The 16,364-nt window shown below is 35.4% G+C and overlaps 2 protein-coding genes across 2 annotated transcripts in view; one reads left to right on the top strand and one right to left on the bottom strand.

Moving 5' to 3' along the window:
• Positions 1–806: 806 nt before the first annotated feature.
• cyth4a (cytohesin 4a) lies at positions 807–9,755 on the bottom strand. Its single transcript, XM_056452680.1, has 7 exons — positions 9,698–9,755; positions 9,276–9,336; positions 8,175–8,248; positions 7,990–8,054; positions 4,684–4,750; positions 3,807–3,925; positions 807–894 (listed from the first exon to the last, which is right to left on the bottom strand). Exons 1-7 carry the CDS (start codon positions 9,701–9,703, stop codon positions 807–809), a joined length of 480 nt encoding a protein of 159 aa, XP_056308655.1. The 5' UTR covers positions 9,704–9,755.
• Positions 9,756–11,504: 1,749 nt separating this feature from the next.
• Positions 11,505–16,364, top strand: part of rac2 (Rac family small GTPase 2) — a 35,340-nt gene continuing 30,480 nt past the window's right edge. The window contains 1 exon segment of the mRNA XM_056453556.1: positions 11,505–11,683. Coding sequence (XP_056309531.1) covers positions 11,649–11,683 — 35 coding nt within the window. The 5' untranslated portion in view covers positions 11,505–11,648.

Below are 16,364 nucleotides of genomic sequence, written 5' to 3' on the forward strand. Positions count from 1 at the left end.
TTAATGTATTCCTCCAAATGTATTTGTTGTGACAAAATGGCATCTTTCCACCTGTTTCTCCTCGATCTGTGTATCGAGTCCTGGACAGCTAAAATTTACATCGATATTAAGGTCATATCCATATATTGCGCAAGAAGTTGATATTAGTTACTGTGACAGATCTAAGGACAGTATGCACTTAAAAAGTTACTTATGTCTTGTTTTCACTGACAACCCCTGATCAGGCTTGCAGGTCTGCTGCCAACAGTACCCTTACTACTGTAGACAGACATGCTGTTTGCTGGAACAGGTTCATCAACATCATTCTCGTCCAACGAACAGGCCATACGGGCTGTTCACATATCATTCATTTTCCTTCGGCTTAGTCCCTTTATTCATCAGGGGTTGCCACAGCGGAATGAACCGCCAACTTATCCAGAATATGTTTTACACGGTGGATACACACTCGTTCACACACATATACTACAGCCAATTTAATTTTGTCAATTCACCTATAGCGCATGTCTTTGGACTGTGAGGGAACCGTGAGCACCCGGAGGAAACCCAAGCGAACCCGGGGAGAACATGCAAAATCCACACAGAAATGCCAACTGACCTAGCCAGGACTCAAACCAGCGACCCTTCTTGCTGTGAGGCAACAGTGCTAACCACTGAGCCATTGTGTCGCCATTCACATGTCATGTCTTTTTAATTTATCCTTATTTCTATAATAAGAAAAGAGAGTAAAAGCCTTCATATTTGAAATTGTGGATCATTCCAGCATTTCAGGCAGACATGAGTAATTTTGTGCTCTCAGATTCGTTATTTCAAATGTTGATGTAGAAACAGAGAGAGGAACCGTTGCGCCTCATACTTGGCACGTACAGCAGATTCTGTTTGGTTCTTGGTATGTGGCTGTTTGTCACAAGAAGAAATAGCAAGCTTTGTTTGAGCTTGATCGACCATGATGCAATTGCTGTGTGCATCACTGTAATGTTACGGTTTTGACTGTGTTTTTAAAAATGTCCTTTCATGTGTTGTCGTTGTGACCAATCTAGCTCCAACCTATTAGGGTATTGTTCCCAATTCCAGTCCTCCCTCTCGGCACATTTTCTTCTATTGCTGCTTGCATCCCAATTCACATACTATCCCGCCCTTAAATAGTATGTTGAAAATAGAATTAGTATGTCCAAATCGTAGTATGTTGAAAAGAGTATGCCAAAGATTCCCGGATGGTTTACTATTTCCGGTAAAAATGTTAAGTGTGAACTGTCATTCTCTAACCCGCTGATATTGCCCACAGTACAATTGCGCAATGGACGGAATTTCAAAGTGGGTGAAAAATGTAAATAAACTACAAGCATGGTGGACATGCGAGACCAACCCGTCAAGTAGAGAGGCTTTGGTAAAGATCTTTGTATGACTGTTAAATTAATATCTAGCCAACTGGGATATATTTAAAATCGCATTTTCTGTGTTATATTGCATCTGCAACAGCAATACTAAACTTGTATAAAAGAAGTGTTTTGGACATGAACGTCTGAATACAGAATTATCCAAAGAGTGTAGAGATTTCTCTGCTGACCTGCTGCTGCTTCTCCAATGAGGTAGGAAATTAAATATGAAAAAAATGTGGATGATTGTCAGGGCTCATAACTAGCAACATAACAATCTGTTAACGAGTAGTATGTCCCAAAGCTTGCATACTCTTCTGTTACACACTCAAAGTATATATTTTTCCTTTCACAAAAAAAGTACATACTTTTAGGGCATGATATATGCGAATTGGGATGCAGCAATCTGTCTCTCTTATTTGACACACAATGATCAGTTCATGGATCTCTCTTTTAGTGAGCTGATGATCTGAATCAGGTGTGTTCAATACAGGAAGACACAAAAGATATGCAAAGCAGGGGTCCCGAGGTCTGGAATTGGAAACCACTGTTTTAGGGTACTGTACAACAGGTTCAAAAAAAGTGGTACGTTTTGCTAATTTATTACATTGGAAAACATGCAAGGTTCCATACACTCAAATGACTTTTGTTGCTTTTTTAAACTACTAATTTAAAACGAGTTAAAACAACACCAATTTTTCAGTTTTTTTTATTTTGATTGGGACAACTTAATTTTTTTATGTTCAATCCACTAAACTTGTAAAAAACAATTACATTAACTTAATCAATTTGTGTTGGGACAAAATGAAGAAATCGTCATTTTTTACAGTTTACATTTCATTCAAGTTGCAAGTAACTTGACAAATTTAGGTGGATTGAACTTAGTAAGGATTGAACAAAGTAGTTTGAAGAAGCAGCATAAATAATTCTTTGAGTGTACCATTTACATCTTCTGACAGCAGCAATGGTAATAATTGTGCACTGTATTGTACTGAACCATATTCAGATTTTTCACCATAGTATTTTTCAGTTATTTACTGATATAATATTTGTCTCTTGTGACAATTTCCACTATATTAGTATCTATATCGCAACTGACTATTTCAACTTGCTCATAGTTAGTTTGGTCTGTCTCATTTTTGTCATTTTAAGACAATTTTGTTTTACTGATTACCTAATGATTATATTTATATATTGCACAGCATGTCTTTTGTTATGGTTCATCAAATACTAACACGTCAAATGCACATAACACTGGTTTGACTGTAATAAATACATGCCAAACTTTAACAAAATGTGCTTTTGTGGCTATAATGCTGCTTCTATAAATCTCAATACAAGTATAAATGAAAAACCTCTAAAAAGATGTTTACCAATATGTGAAAATGAGCAATCCACTGCAGTCTTCTAATGGCTTTATTTGACATGTCATGTTATTTTTAACATGACAGTTAACATGAGTTTACCATTTACATCTTCTGACAGCGGCATGGGTAATCATTGTGTACTGTATTGGAGGGATGATAACCGTTTTCAAGGTTTTAAAATCGCTAAAATGTTCTACAATACCGTTCCTACAGTATATGTAAGATTTTTAAACGTTTTGTTTTAAGGTTTTTTAGGACAACAGTATCTTCAGCAGAAAAGATATCCAAGATGCCTTTTAAATTGTAATAAAATCAGTTTTTTGCAACCTAATGAAGAGAGCAGAAGTCAATGATTTATTAGAATTATTTAGCCTGACATGTTTACTGTTCCAAATAATGTAAAGTTTCTAAAAATATACTGTGTTTAAACTGGAAAAAATAAGTGTTTTTTACCCAGAGCAGTAATCACAATACCGTAAAACTGTGAAACTGGGATATTTTTATCCAAGGTTATAATACCATCAGAATCTTATACCGGCCCATGCCTACTGTATTGTACAGAACTATACCACTCGGTGGAAACTAGCCATTGTCTTCAGCTTGAAGCTGTGGTCACACTGGGCTTTTCCTCTCATAGACTTCCATTCATACGCACGCGAATGCGTCAGACCGGAAACGCAGGGACGTGTTAAGTTTCGCAGCTCGCTGTGGTGCAAAGTTCAAGCTTTGTGAACTCTGAACTGCGAAATCGCATCACTTGACTGCGTGAGACCAATCGAGGATTAAAACAGCACCTCTCTGGACAGAAATGTAAAATATTGAGCAATCGTTGGCTTTTTTAAATGTCTAATTATCTTGTTTAATCCCGCCCCTTTTCGCAGCGCCGTACGACAGAATTTCGCACTCACAAAGCCCAGTGTGACCGTAGCTTAAAGTCTGTTCAAGACCATCAAAATAAAGATGTCAAGATATTAAAGCAGATAGTTGACTTGTAATCTAATGACAATTGTATTTCATGCAGTTGTGAGGTTATGTCTGGTCAAGCAAATGTTTAAATTAAACCTACCTTTCTCCTAAAAAGTTGCCAATAGCCGTTTTATTAAGGCCTTCCTCTTTGTAGAGGAACTCGGCCACAGATTCTGGTTTCCACTCAAGCAGGCCATTATCCACTAGATACTGAATGCCCTGGATATAAACAGATGAACTCAATCAAATAACTTGTACATCATCATTTCTGCCAAGTACGATGCGATCCTGGAACATAATATGTGTTAAAAATGTAATCCATACCTATTCCCTACCCCTAAACTCAACCATAGCTGTAAATTATTCCCAAAATTAGAGGAGAATAATGGATAACAATCATGTAGAAGTTCTTAATGTAAACCTAACCATAAGCTTAAACTTAACATAAATGGTAAACATATCCCTTAACTCTGATTGGCTGATTCGAATGTTGTTCCAGGATCAACATAGATGTCACCAGGTAGGAGCATGTCCTACCTGGTAATATCAGGTTGGCGGAAATAACTCAGCTTTTACACCACAGACTAGCGGCATCAATGTTACCAATAATTCATTAAGAAACAGGACATGAGATACAGATCATGACACATGATTGCATGTTGGTCTAATAGCTGCATGAGTTGCACCACTCAACTTTAATAGGACTAGAGGAGTGTTCTGATGAAAGATGATCAAAACTGGACTGTTGAGTCTATCATTGGTTTTAACACACTGACCATGTATACTTGAGCTACTCAGAAAACACAGTGTGGCTTCAGCTCACTTGTTCTACAGAAAGACAGGATGTGGTTCTATCTTTCTTTCTCTCTCTCCATCCACCCCCTCTTCCTCTAACCTAGTTTAGATAAATTGCCTTGTAGCTGTGAAGCTGTAACCCTGTTGTGCTGCGAGCAGCTCTGATGGTTTAGTATTCATACCTTCTTGGGGTCCATGTTGAACTTCTTTTTTCCACATTGGATTCTTTTGTTCCTCATAACATTTTTACTAGAGGGGAATTGAAATATGCACATTATTGAATGGGAACATTATTGACCAAAATGAAACATTCTCTGTTGTACAAAATATACAAATAAAAAAGGTTAATTGCTGAAAACATTCTGAGAAGCTAATGCATATAACCCGTCATTTCTGTGGCTAATGCATCTCTCTAAATAATGTCAGCTATGTCACGTTTACAGCCAAGCCTCTTCTCGTAAATTCGATACTAAGAAGCAGGAAACATTTGCCTACGCTCATTGATTGTGCTTCGTGATGTGCAAAAAAAACTGAGCAGGCAAATGTTAACTCTGCATTCTTGGTAGAAGTTACATGCAAGATCTAACTTAATACAAGGAAGATAGAAGGAAGGATGTTAGAAGGAAGATAATGCAGCTTCTTATGCACAATACAAAGTGTATTGTGTACACATATAGTCTATGGGTTTATCTTTTCACACTAAAAGACTCAAAGCATCTATTCCTGATTAGTGATAATGCATACAGCAAGACTTGAGGCCAGGACTGACTGATAATAAAGCATAACATTCTTGTTTCTTGATATTTACAGCATATGCTAGTATTTGTGTTCTGGTTTGGGAGACATATTTTGATGCACATGGATTAAAACGATGGATAAGCTACGTAAGAGCCTGGGTTGTCAGATTGATGGAAATGAAACCCTAAAAGGGGTATAAGTAGCATAGTAAATGTAAAGAACAAGGAACTTCCAGTAATGTGGTTCTATTCTGTGGTGAATGCTAAATGTGTGTCAATCCAATCAAAATACACTTCTGCCATAAACCTGTTTATGATTGGTCTTTACTCATTGTCCCCATGGATAATGAGGGATTTATGTATATTATGTATGAGACCCAGTTTCTATTGGGTAAAACTGCCTCATTATGATAATCATGTCTATAGCTTTAGCAGAGCTTCATATAATGGCACCCTAAGTATTTTATCAAGGTCTACCAGTCATTTTGTGTTATGTTTAGATTGAATTGAGAATACCTGCTTTGAAAAAAAATATGTCATCTATTATGGTTTAATAATGTGTTATGAAGCTACACTGTTAAAAATATCCATCAATTAATAGATTGCTGAAACTCAACTGAATCTCGTTCATGGTGGTTTTCTGCTTATTTATGCATTTACATTCAATTATGGGAGTTTGATTTCTGCTTGGAGAGCTTTTGATTATGGAAAGTTTACCAAAGTTAATTTTACTAATATTTTAGTAGTTTGAAGCAATATTATGTATTTATTTGTGCTGTTCATGTACATTGCAAGACAAAATCCTAGTAATGAGGTGCCAGTACTTTTTTTTGGATCTTAATCTAAGTGCAAAATTTTATGGATTTGTTCATCTACAGTATCTAAATTTAGCGATTCTTATACAATAGATCCAATTTACAAAAAAGATGAGCCAGTTTGTAAAACGACACCATTGAAATGGTCAGAGCAGAAATCAAATTGCCATAATCCAGTTCAAAAATGGTAAGAAATGGAAAAACACTTATAAATCATGGGATATGAGCAACTGTTAATTCACAAAATACTTTTACAGTATGTATAACAAAATGTATTTCAAAATCCTCATGGAAAAATCTATTAGCCCTCCTTTTTGTTTGGTTTGGACTCAAAAATCTATTTGAAATATTTGGTCTCACTTTATTTTGTTGAATTTAAGTTCCAGTGCATCTACATGCCAAATAATTCTCAGATTATAAATAGACTGTTAGGTTGGGGTTAGTATTAGAGTTAGTGTAAGTTGACATGTACTTGCAAAGTTGCTTATAGTCAGTTAAATGTCTGTTGAAGAAGCAGTAGACGGTCTACTAATACTCAAACGGACCATCAAAATAAAGTGTTACCATTTTTTTTTAAAAAGCTAAGATAAATTGTATTAACCTGTTAACAATTTCCCCCTGATTATCTACAGAACAAAACCACTGTTGTCCAATGACTTGCATAGTTAGTGAAGTTTATTTATAAACTAATTTCGAGAGGATGACGTGTTTATGATTGATCATGGCTGGAACCCACGATTCTCCAATCAGACGATTCCTATGTTACTATAAATAACCATAGTCTATTCCTCCCCCTTTTTTCTTAGATTGGGCTGCACGGCAGCCCAGTGGTTACCACTGTTGGTTCCGGTACTTGCCGGGCCGGTTGCTGTTTCTGTGCGGAGATTACATGTTCTCCCCATGTTCACGTGGGTTTCCCCTGGGTTCCCTAGTTTGCTCCCACCATCCAAAGACATGCGTCATAAGTAAACCGACTAAATCAAATTGGCACCATAGTCTAGTTCCTAGCCAACAGTATTTTTCTTTATAAAGCAATTTGTTATTAGCTAAATCTCACCTCCCGCTCTGCAAATGGGAGGGAGCCCAGGGCTCTTTCCCGGACAGCATGCCAAACAAGCTTATAATCAATCATCAGCTAGGTGTTAACTCTTATAACCTAATTAAAATAGTGTTAAACTGCATTTTAGGCTGAATACTAGTATCTTTCAAAATGACTAGTAAACTATAACTATTACAGTTATTACATATATTCTATAATATTAGAATTCTTTTTTCAATTATTTGCCAAGTGCTGTTTAACAAAGAAATGTTCTTCAACACATATTTAAACAGTTTAAATAAATATAGTGGCATATAATAATAATAATAAAAAAAAATTAACATTTCACTAGAAGACTAATCATTTCGTCTTTTCAGATGTGTGTACAATTTACATATATTTTGTATTGCTTGGTCTTGATCTTAAGCAATTCTGCTTGTTTTCTGCAGGTTGAGATTTTTTCTCATTCTTATTTTTGTTTAGTCATACATTTTGGCTCATATTTTTGATCTTTTTAGCTGACCGTGCTATTTTTAGCTGTCGAAGTGTGCATGCCTATTTTTATCTTGCGTATTGTATGATGAGGTATATTAGAGTGTTCGTGACCCTATCGTGACCAGGGTCCCCTCACTGTAAAATTTCACACCGCTGATTCAGACTAAGGAAATACCTAACTAACTAACCTTAATCTAAATAAAACATACTATAAACGCAAGTGGATATAAAAATGACCATAATGATTAAACCCTGTCAAGAAAAACAGTACAATGTGCAATGAAACTATACACAGTGAAGTTAAATATCATGTATAGCAAATGTTGGCTTTTTTTAATAGATTTTTTTTCCTCTCTTCTAGTTGCTAGGAAACTGAGCTGAGTGATAACGGTGAATACTCACTTCTCATCATCGGCCTCCATTGTTTGAATTTCTGTCATCATGTTTTCGATCTCCATCCTGAGTTGCTGCAAGAGTGAACACATTGATCAGCCAAAGCTTTGTCTGTGTTTGATATGTAGCTTACAGATAATTAATTTTTGGCACAAAAGTATAGTTGCGTTAAAGTAATCCATAAAGTCATATACCTTTATATCATCAAGAATAACATGCTTATGGACCTCATTCTGCTTCTTGTCATTTGCATTGAAGGATGAAGGTGCTGAATGTAACATGGCAGCATGAAAAATTCAACAGTTAGCAACAGTTTTTACATCAGATCCCTGATCTCACACTCATGCAGTAGAGGAATTACACTGAGAGAAAACCAAAAGTGCAAACACAGCCTAAATTTCACAGCTAAATATATCTCTGCTGTTTCTGCTTTGGAGAACTGGCCCACATAGGATGTATTTTGGTCTGTCAGTGGTTGCAATTCCACAGCATGTCAGGTTTTTGTAGATGATATCACAGATAATATTTGTGATACATATTTACATCATTTACCTTCTCTCTTGTGTGTGGTTTTAAACCTTTGAGTATCTTTCGTTAAACACAAAATTGTTTAAATCGTTTAAGTTAATTTAATCATTAACATAAAGCAATCATGTCTTCAAAACAACTTAAGAATTATGTTGTTTTAACGCAATTTAAATTAGTAGTTTGAACAAACAGCAAAAGTCATTTTTGAGTAGGGGAAAAAATCACTATGGAAGTCAATGGGTGCCAGAAACCAGCATTTTTCTAAACATCTTCTTTTCTGTTCAACAAAAGTAAAAAACACAAATAGGCTTCGAACAAATAACAAGCTTTTGGAACATTTTTGGGTTTTTCAATGATTCAAAAAATAAAAATATAGCTGATGCCAGCGGTCAGAAGAGAAAGATCAGGCTGGTTCAAGCTGATATAAAGTAAAACTACCAGTTGTCCAGAAGAGCATTTTTGCACATCAAACCTTAGATGATATACAACCGCAAACTACCACAACAGTGTTGCTGATTGCTTCCTTTAAGACCAATCACACAATGGCTATACTTCCAGCAAGATAAAGCAGAATTTAACAAAGCTCAAATCATCTCAAACTAGTTCTCAAAATGTAACGCTAATTGATGTTGCATTAATATCCCTCACACATACTGTGTATGCCTTTACAAAATGCCCAAAAAGTGATGTCACAAGTGTCAGGTGCATAAGGAAATGACAGGACTTATACTGCAGTCTCTTTAAGAAATGATTAAGGGCAAACACACCTTTCCCCCAGAGGAAGCTGTCCTTTCTTTGGGTTCCCATGCTGGCGGTGCTGCAGGGGGACTGCAAACAAGAAGATTAGACTTCAAAATCTTTGCACAGACACAGATCAGTGCATACAAAGAGACGATACCTTCCTGTATTAAAATGACTAACATAACATATTTCTAAATTTCTAAAATGAGGTCAGTTTTTTTTACAATATAACTAAAGACTATTGTTAATATTACAGTATACTCAATATTAAAATAATTATCGCAGCAACGTATTTACTAACGCTCTAAATAGCATTCAACATAATAAACTCCCGTCCGGACTACAAAACTTATTTGTAACACTGTCAAAATGAAATACGAAGTTACAAACCGAAACGAGGCAATACACATATTTGTCATTGCTAAAGAAAGCGGTAAAAAACACATACCTTCATGTGTGTAATGCAGTGAAGAGGTACTCTGTTTCGTACAGTACAGACGGATGCGTGAAGTGCGCTTTAATTGATGATCAAGCGCTGAGTCCTTGCGCGAGAAGCGTGACGTCACTGCCGTGAATGACAGCGGAGCTCTGAGAACTGTTTCCTCACTATGTTCACAGGGCCACTTCTTTATTCACAAATGTGGCAAACATGAGTAAGTCAGCAGCATAGGTTTAAGTTATTTTTGCGATTTCCTAAAGTAAAATCTAACGTCATGCTCTTACTCAATATTTTGTGAAAGTGTTTTTTGATTGCCACAGCAACAAGACAAAATTCACAGCTACTTTTGTATAGCTGTTGCTATTTTGTACAGTAGCACATAAGATTTTTTGCTGTAACTCGAATCCATTTTAGAATTCAATTCTTCTAAATCATTTATTAATCTACACTTAATAAAGTACGTTATTTTCCAATATTACATTTTTATATTGAAATTCATATTGGAATTATTTTTCCAATTTATAAGTTATTAAAATTCGATTTTTAAAAAGCTTACAGAACTGTTTTACAAAATATTTAGCATATCTTTAGATAGCTACATCAGAAAATTACAAAAATTATTTATGTATATTAGAATGCATTTATTTTGTTATTATGTATTTTATTCTTTTGTTTGTTCATTTAATATTATATTATATTATATTATATTATATTATATTATATTATATTATATTATATTATATTATATTATATTATATTATACAAATTGTTATTGTTATTATATTTACAAATTGTAAATACACATATCCAATTTATTTGGTCAAAATATTTAGGTTTTTTACTTGTGAATTCACAAATTGTGTGTGGTATTCATGAATTGTGCTTTGAATTTACAAATTGGATTTTGTAAACATGAATTGTATAAATGTATGAATTTTATTTCATAAATGTACTATTTTTGAGAATGATCTGGCTTCATATTCAGCTCAGCACAAGAAGTGTGGCCAGAAGAGAAATGGTCATGGCCGGCTGAACCTAGTTTCTATCTAGGTTTTTACCTTAACTTTCGTCAATTGGTTTTGTTCCTCACCACTGTAGACACTGGCGTGCTTGGTTTGGACTTGTGGAGCTGTGCATAAATGGATTTGCTCTTCAGTTTTTTCAGTAATTTGCTCTTTCAGCAGTAAAAATTAAACCACAATGAACTAAACTAAACTGAATTTCAACTATGAAAACTGAACAGACACAGTTTCAATCTACTAGAACTTCTATGTTAAGCTGCTTTGACACAATCTACATCATAGGTCTCAAACTGGATTCCTGGAGGGCCGCAGCTCTGCACAGTTTTGCTCCAACCCTAATCAAACACAGCTGATCCAACTAATCAAGGTGTTCGAGACTACTAGAGACTATTAAGCAGGTGTGAGTTGGAGCTGGTTGAAGCTAAACTGTACAGGCCCTCCGGGATTTGAGTTTGAGACCATTGATCTACATTGTAAAAGCGCTATATAAATAAAGATATATTATATTATATTATATTATATTATATTATATTATATTATATTATATTATATTATATTATTGGCAGCAATTTTACATTATGACAACCAGCAGCATAAAAGTACAATAACAGAAAATGTTGTCAGTTACCATTCAGTTGCAGAAACTTTAGAGATAAACATAATCATAGTGCACTTTGACAAGCTTTAAATGATTCGAGGTCGCCCTCTTGTGGACTGTCATCCATAAAGCTTTGACACAGAGCGCGTGCATGTTACTGCCTTAACGTTAATACTTCCTCATATATACAGACACGTCCAAAACTGTCACAACCACATGAGTGAGTGAGAGAGAGAGAGGGAAAGAGTGAGACTGAACCAATCTGTTTCCTGTATTACAACTTAGTTCCTTAACAGTTGTTTTACATCGGTAGCCGGCAGATTTTTGTAAAGTATCGAAAATGCAAGCAATAAAGTGTGTGGTGGTCGGAGATGGGTGAGTGAAAAGTTACCTTTCATATGGTTTTAATAGCGAAATCTAATCTGTGAGTTTCATCGTTTACCTTTAAAGTTGTTTTTAAACGTTGTATTGTTCTATGTTTACTTGTTTATTCAGCTGAATTAGCTTAAAACTGTACTGATTTGCATTGTGATGAGCATTATTACAGTTTTCAGTGACATTGCAGTTGCCTTACAAATCACCTACTTTATTTGTGTTACTTTAATTTCCTCATTTGTCACGTGAGATACTTACTTGCTTAGTATTTTTATAGCCTCAGGCTTAGGTTAGTTGCTGAATCTATATTGTCATGCCTGAATACACTTTAGACATCTCAGATTTCTGCCTTTCTTTTTTGACCAAGTAAGAATATGATATAATCTACCTACACGTTAGTTTAGTAATTTTTTTGTTTTAACTACAGTTTTTTTTTTGGTTAAAGGTAAACTTTAGGATGTTCAATATATGAGCTGACATACAGAGAGCTATTTAGAGGCCGGTTTGACATTCGTGGGCAAGTTAATACACAGAAGGAAGAACACCTTCTGTCTTGTGCCATTCCTCTGAGAGCGTGCAGGAAGTTATGCCACACACAATGCATGGTAATAATGCTAACTGATTTGAATCAAAAAAGGAAACAGCAGTCGCATATAGGTCACTTACTAATGCTGTTTTTTATTAGTATGCTGGCAAAATCATGATGCAAATGGCACAAAACCCACATACATCATGAAGGTGGGACAGAAATATTTCTATTTTAAGGAAAGAAAACAAAAATGTGCAGTTTCAGGACAACTTACTTTTTATAAACCTGGAATTGTGCAACATATTTGCACGCCATGTGCTCCTTTCAGTGTTTAATTCTTTTAAATAATATGAATTACACTAATTTTGCATAATAGAAGTTGAAATAAACCTACCTGCAAACAATTTTGTATTTAATAGACGTCTAATAGACATCTAAACGTAAACAGCTTGGCTAAAACAAGGCTAAACTTAGCCTGTCGGTAAAAATCTAATAGACGTCTAAGAGTAGCCCAAAACTAGACTAGTCGTCAAATAGACAAATTAGACAGAACTTATATGTGTAGTCATTTATTTATTTTAATTTGATGTCTAGTTTTGACCTATTCTTAGATGTCTATTAGATTTTCACTGACAGCCCAAATTTAGCCTTGTTTTAGCCAAGACGACTATGTTTAGACATCTATTAGACATCTTTTAAAAACAATAAATGGTTGCTGGGTTTTTACCTGATGTCTGTAAAACCATATTTGATCTTTGAACTGATGTGCTTGTTGTGGTAAAGAAGGCTAGAAAGTTAGACTACCTTAGACAACTGGGCCCTTCATCACTGTCTAAACATTTGGGCAGTTACTAGTGAACCAGGCCTTTTTCCGTGCATCATAGCGGTGCAAGGAATACAAGAAGTGTCTGTTCTTTCGTTATGCAAGTGCGGCTGTAGAGTCTAGTCATGCTGTCAAATGGGTATTTCAGTCTGCCTCCAAGATGACTAATTATGGCAGACAAGTACATTCTACTTCATTAATTTAGGCCCAAATATGTCAAGCATGTAGTTTGCTTTCTGAGGAAGTCTACAAACACAAACACAATAGGTGTTTTTAGGTCATATGCTGACACACAAACAGTGAGGATTCGAGATGGAGGATTGATGAGACAGCTCTGATTTCCAAAAGTCTGAACTGCTTTTCGAAAAAATGAGGGGGGAATTTGCATAGAAACAAGTATGAGGGATTAATTATATCATATGCTTTATATTCAAGATTATGAGTTTAGTAGGACAGAACTGGAGGGAAAAATCAGCATGTACTTCAAATCCACAAGCAGAGCAAATGATGATGTAACTGTAAGTAGGGATGCCATGTTGAAATATAAATGACATGTATAAAACACAGTTTGTGTATTGCTTTGTGGACACGTTTAGTAGAACATCTATTACAGTAGCATTGCAAATGGCAGCAGAGGAGAGGTGCATTTGCTTTGAGGATATCCTGTTTGAGCCCTGCTCATGCTTCTCCATTTTGAAGCTCTTAACTTCCCCTTGCATCTAATGCTGTGACCCAGCTGTTGAAGTTCCTCATATTGCATTGCTCAAAGTTGAACTGGGAGGATAATTTCCTCCTTGTACACCATAATAGATCAAATTTGGTGATTTTGAAGAAGTTTTTCAAAAGTCATTATACACTCACTGGGTAAGGTTTTTTATTAACAGCGTAATTGACAGCAAAAATGTAATTGTTATTATTTACGTTCACCTCTGACTTGTTTCAAACCTGTTTAACTTTCATTCTTCTGTTGAACACAAATGATATTTTGAAGAATATTAGTAACTGATAGCCATTGACTTCCATTGTATACAAAATAAAATACTATTGATGTCAATAGCTACATTTTCAACTTTCTTCAAAGTATTGTCTGTTCTTGTGTTGTGTTCAGCAGAAGAAAGAAAATCGTAAGGTTTTAGAACCACTTAAAGGTGAGTAAATGAAGAGTAAACTTTTATTTTAGCATGAATTTGTCCCTTTAAGTTAGTATCAGTGGTGTAAATTAACAAATTTCAAAAACTCAAATTACTGTAATTGTAATTACTAAGTAGTTTTAAAAATGTGTACTTTTACTGCCCATTGAGTCCATTTTTAGGGCAGTATTTGTACTTTTACTCCACTATTTTCCTTCAAACTGTAGTCACTACCTTATTTTTTCTTGTTTGTGGGGAAAGGCTGAGTAGTCTTGTGATTCCTGTCCAATCAAATAGCAGAAAGTAAATCATACTGAACAACCTTAAGACATGGGCACTTTATAAAATGCAGAAAACTGCTTGGAAGCATTGAAAGTGTCCACAAAATCTTACATGCAATGACCCAGAGACTATTTTGTCACTTGTGAGAAGATGGCGGATGTTTACTGCACTGAAATCAGCAAATAATCTTCAACAATCAGTAAATGCACTACAGAATGTTACGTTTACACACACACACACACACACACACACACACACACACACACACACACACAAATTGCATGTAAACGCATCAGCCTTTCACAATGTAATATTCACAACTCACTACTCTTGAGTACTTTTGAAAGGTGTACTTTTACTCATACTTTGAGTCATATTTACAGCAGATACTGTTACTCTACTTGTACTACATCTTTAGGCAAGTGATGGTACTTTTACTTGAGTATGATTTTTCAGTACTGTTTCCACCACTGTTTAGTATTGGTATTAGTTGGGCACCATTTTGCTTTCAGAACTGCCTTAATTGTTTCATGGCATAGATTTATCAAGGTGCCAGAAATATTCCTCAGAGATTTTGGTCCATGTTGACATGATAGATGTGCAGGCAGCAAATTGGCAGCGAAAGTGCAACGATGTGAATCTCTTGTTCAATTAAATCTCAAATATGTCATATTGAACTGAGAAATGATGACTGAGGAGTAGAGTAAACTCTGTCATGTTCACCAGTTTGAGATTAATTGAGCTTTGTGATATTGTGCGTTATCCTGCTGGAAGTAGCCATTACTTGATTGAAGGGGTCGACATGGTCAGCAAGCAACACTTGGGATTTTGACCAGAACTTGGGGCAATTGTGGCCTAATTAGTTAGGGAGTTGTACTTGTACTAGTTGCACTGGTCCCAGCAGGGATTAAAGATGGGGTAATTGAATGAACAGCACTTTTTCCATCTTCGATACCCCAAGCTGAGATGCCCTTGAGCAAGGCACCTAACCCTTAATTGCTCCCCGGGCAGTATCTGCCCACTGCTCCGGGAGTATACTCACTGTGTGTGTGCTCTCATTCGTGCGCTCAGTTGGCTAGGTCTAATTTTGAGTATGAGCACTCAAGTAAGAAGAAATGCTCCTTTTAATGTTGTGTTTCTATCAGCTTGAACCAGTCAGATCATTCCCACCTGACCTCAGGCATCAACAGGCTTCTTCCTTCACAGAACTGCTACTATTTTTTTTGGACCATTCTCTGAGACTCCAAAATTATCATTATCTCTTCACCCACATCATATTCCAAACCTATGTGAGTTTTTATTCATTTTCTGATGAACACAAATTAATAAATTTTGAGTAATGCTGGGAACTAGCCATTAAATTCCATTTTTTTTATTTAAATCGTCTTTTTTCCTGATTCTGGTGCTTGATTTGAAATTCAGATGTTCAACTTGTCCAAGTGGATTGATTTGTTGACATGTGACTGGATGCTAATATTAATAAGCTGCAGCTGAGAAGTGTACATACAGTAGGTGTTTTGCAAACAATGGCAGTTCACAATAACCAAAGGGTGTTGAGCATAAACAATGAAAAAACTCCATGGTTCCTCGATATTACTTTATATTGAAGTAAACTATCATTGTGTGGAAGCATTAATAAATATGAGCAATTCCAGCGTGATGGATGTGACGTTTGCAGTAAAAATTCAAAACATAAATTCTCATAGAAAGTATACCTTACCACTATATTGACTCATCTGTTTATATTTTACAGAACAACTAACCACAAAGTTATGGAATCAGAAAAAGATCAATCTGTAAACATATTTTATGCTTTAAATGAGGAAAATAAACGTGTTATGGATGTGACAAAGTTTGCGAGTTTACAGTATACAACATACTTTGTAGAAATTCTGTCAATTAAACTGCACAACCCAA

This window comes from Danio aesculapii, chromosome 3 (assembly GCF_903798145.1).
Source record: "Danio aesculapii chromosome 3, fDanAes4.1, whole genome shotgun sequence".
Lineage (NCBI taxonomy): Eukaryota > Metazoa > Chordata > Actinopteri > Cypriniformes > Danionidae > Danio > Danio aesculapii.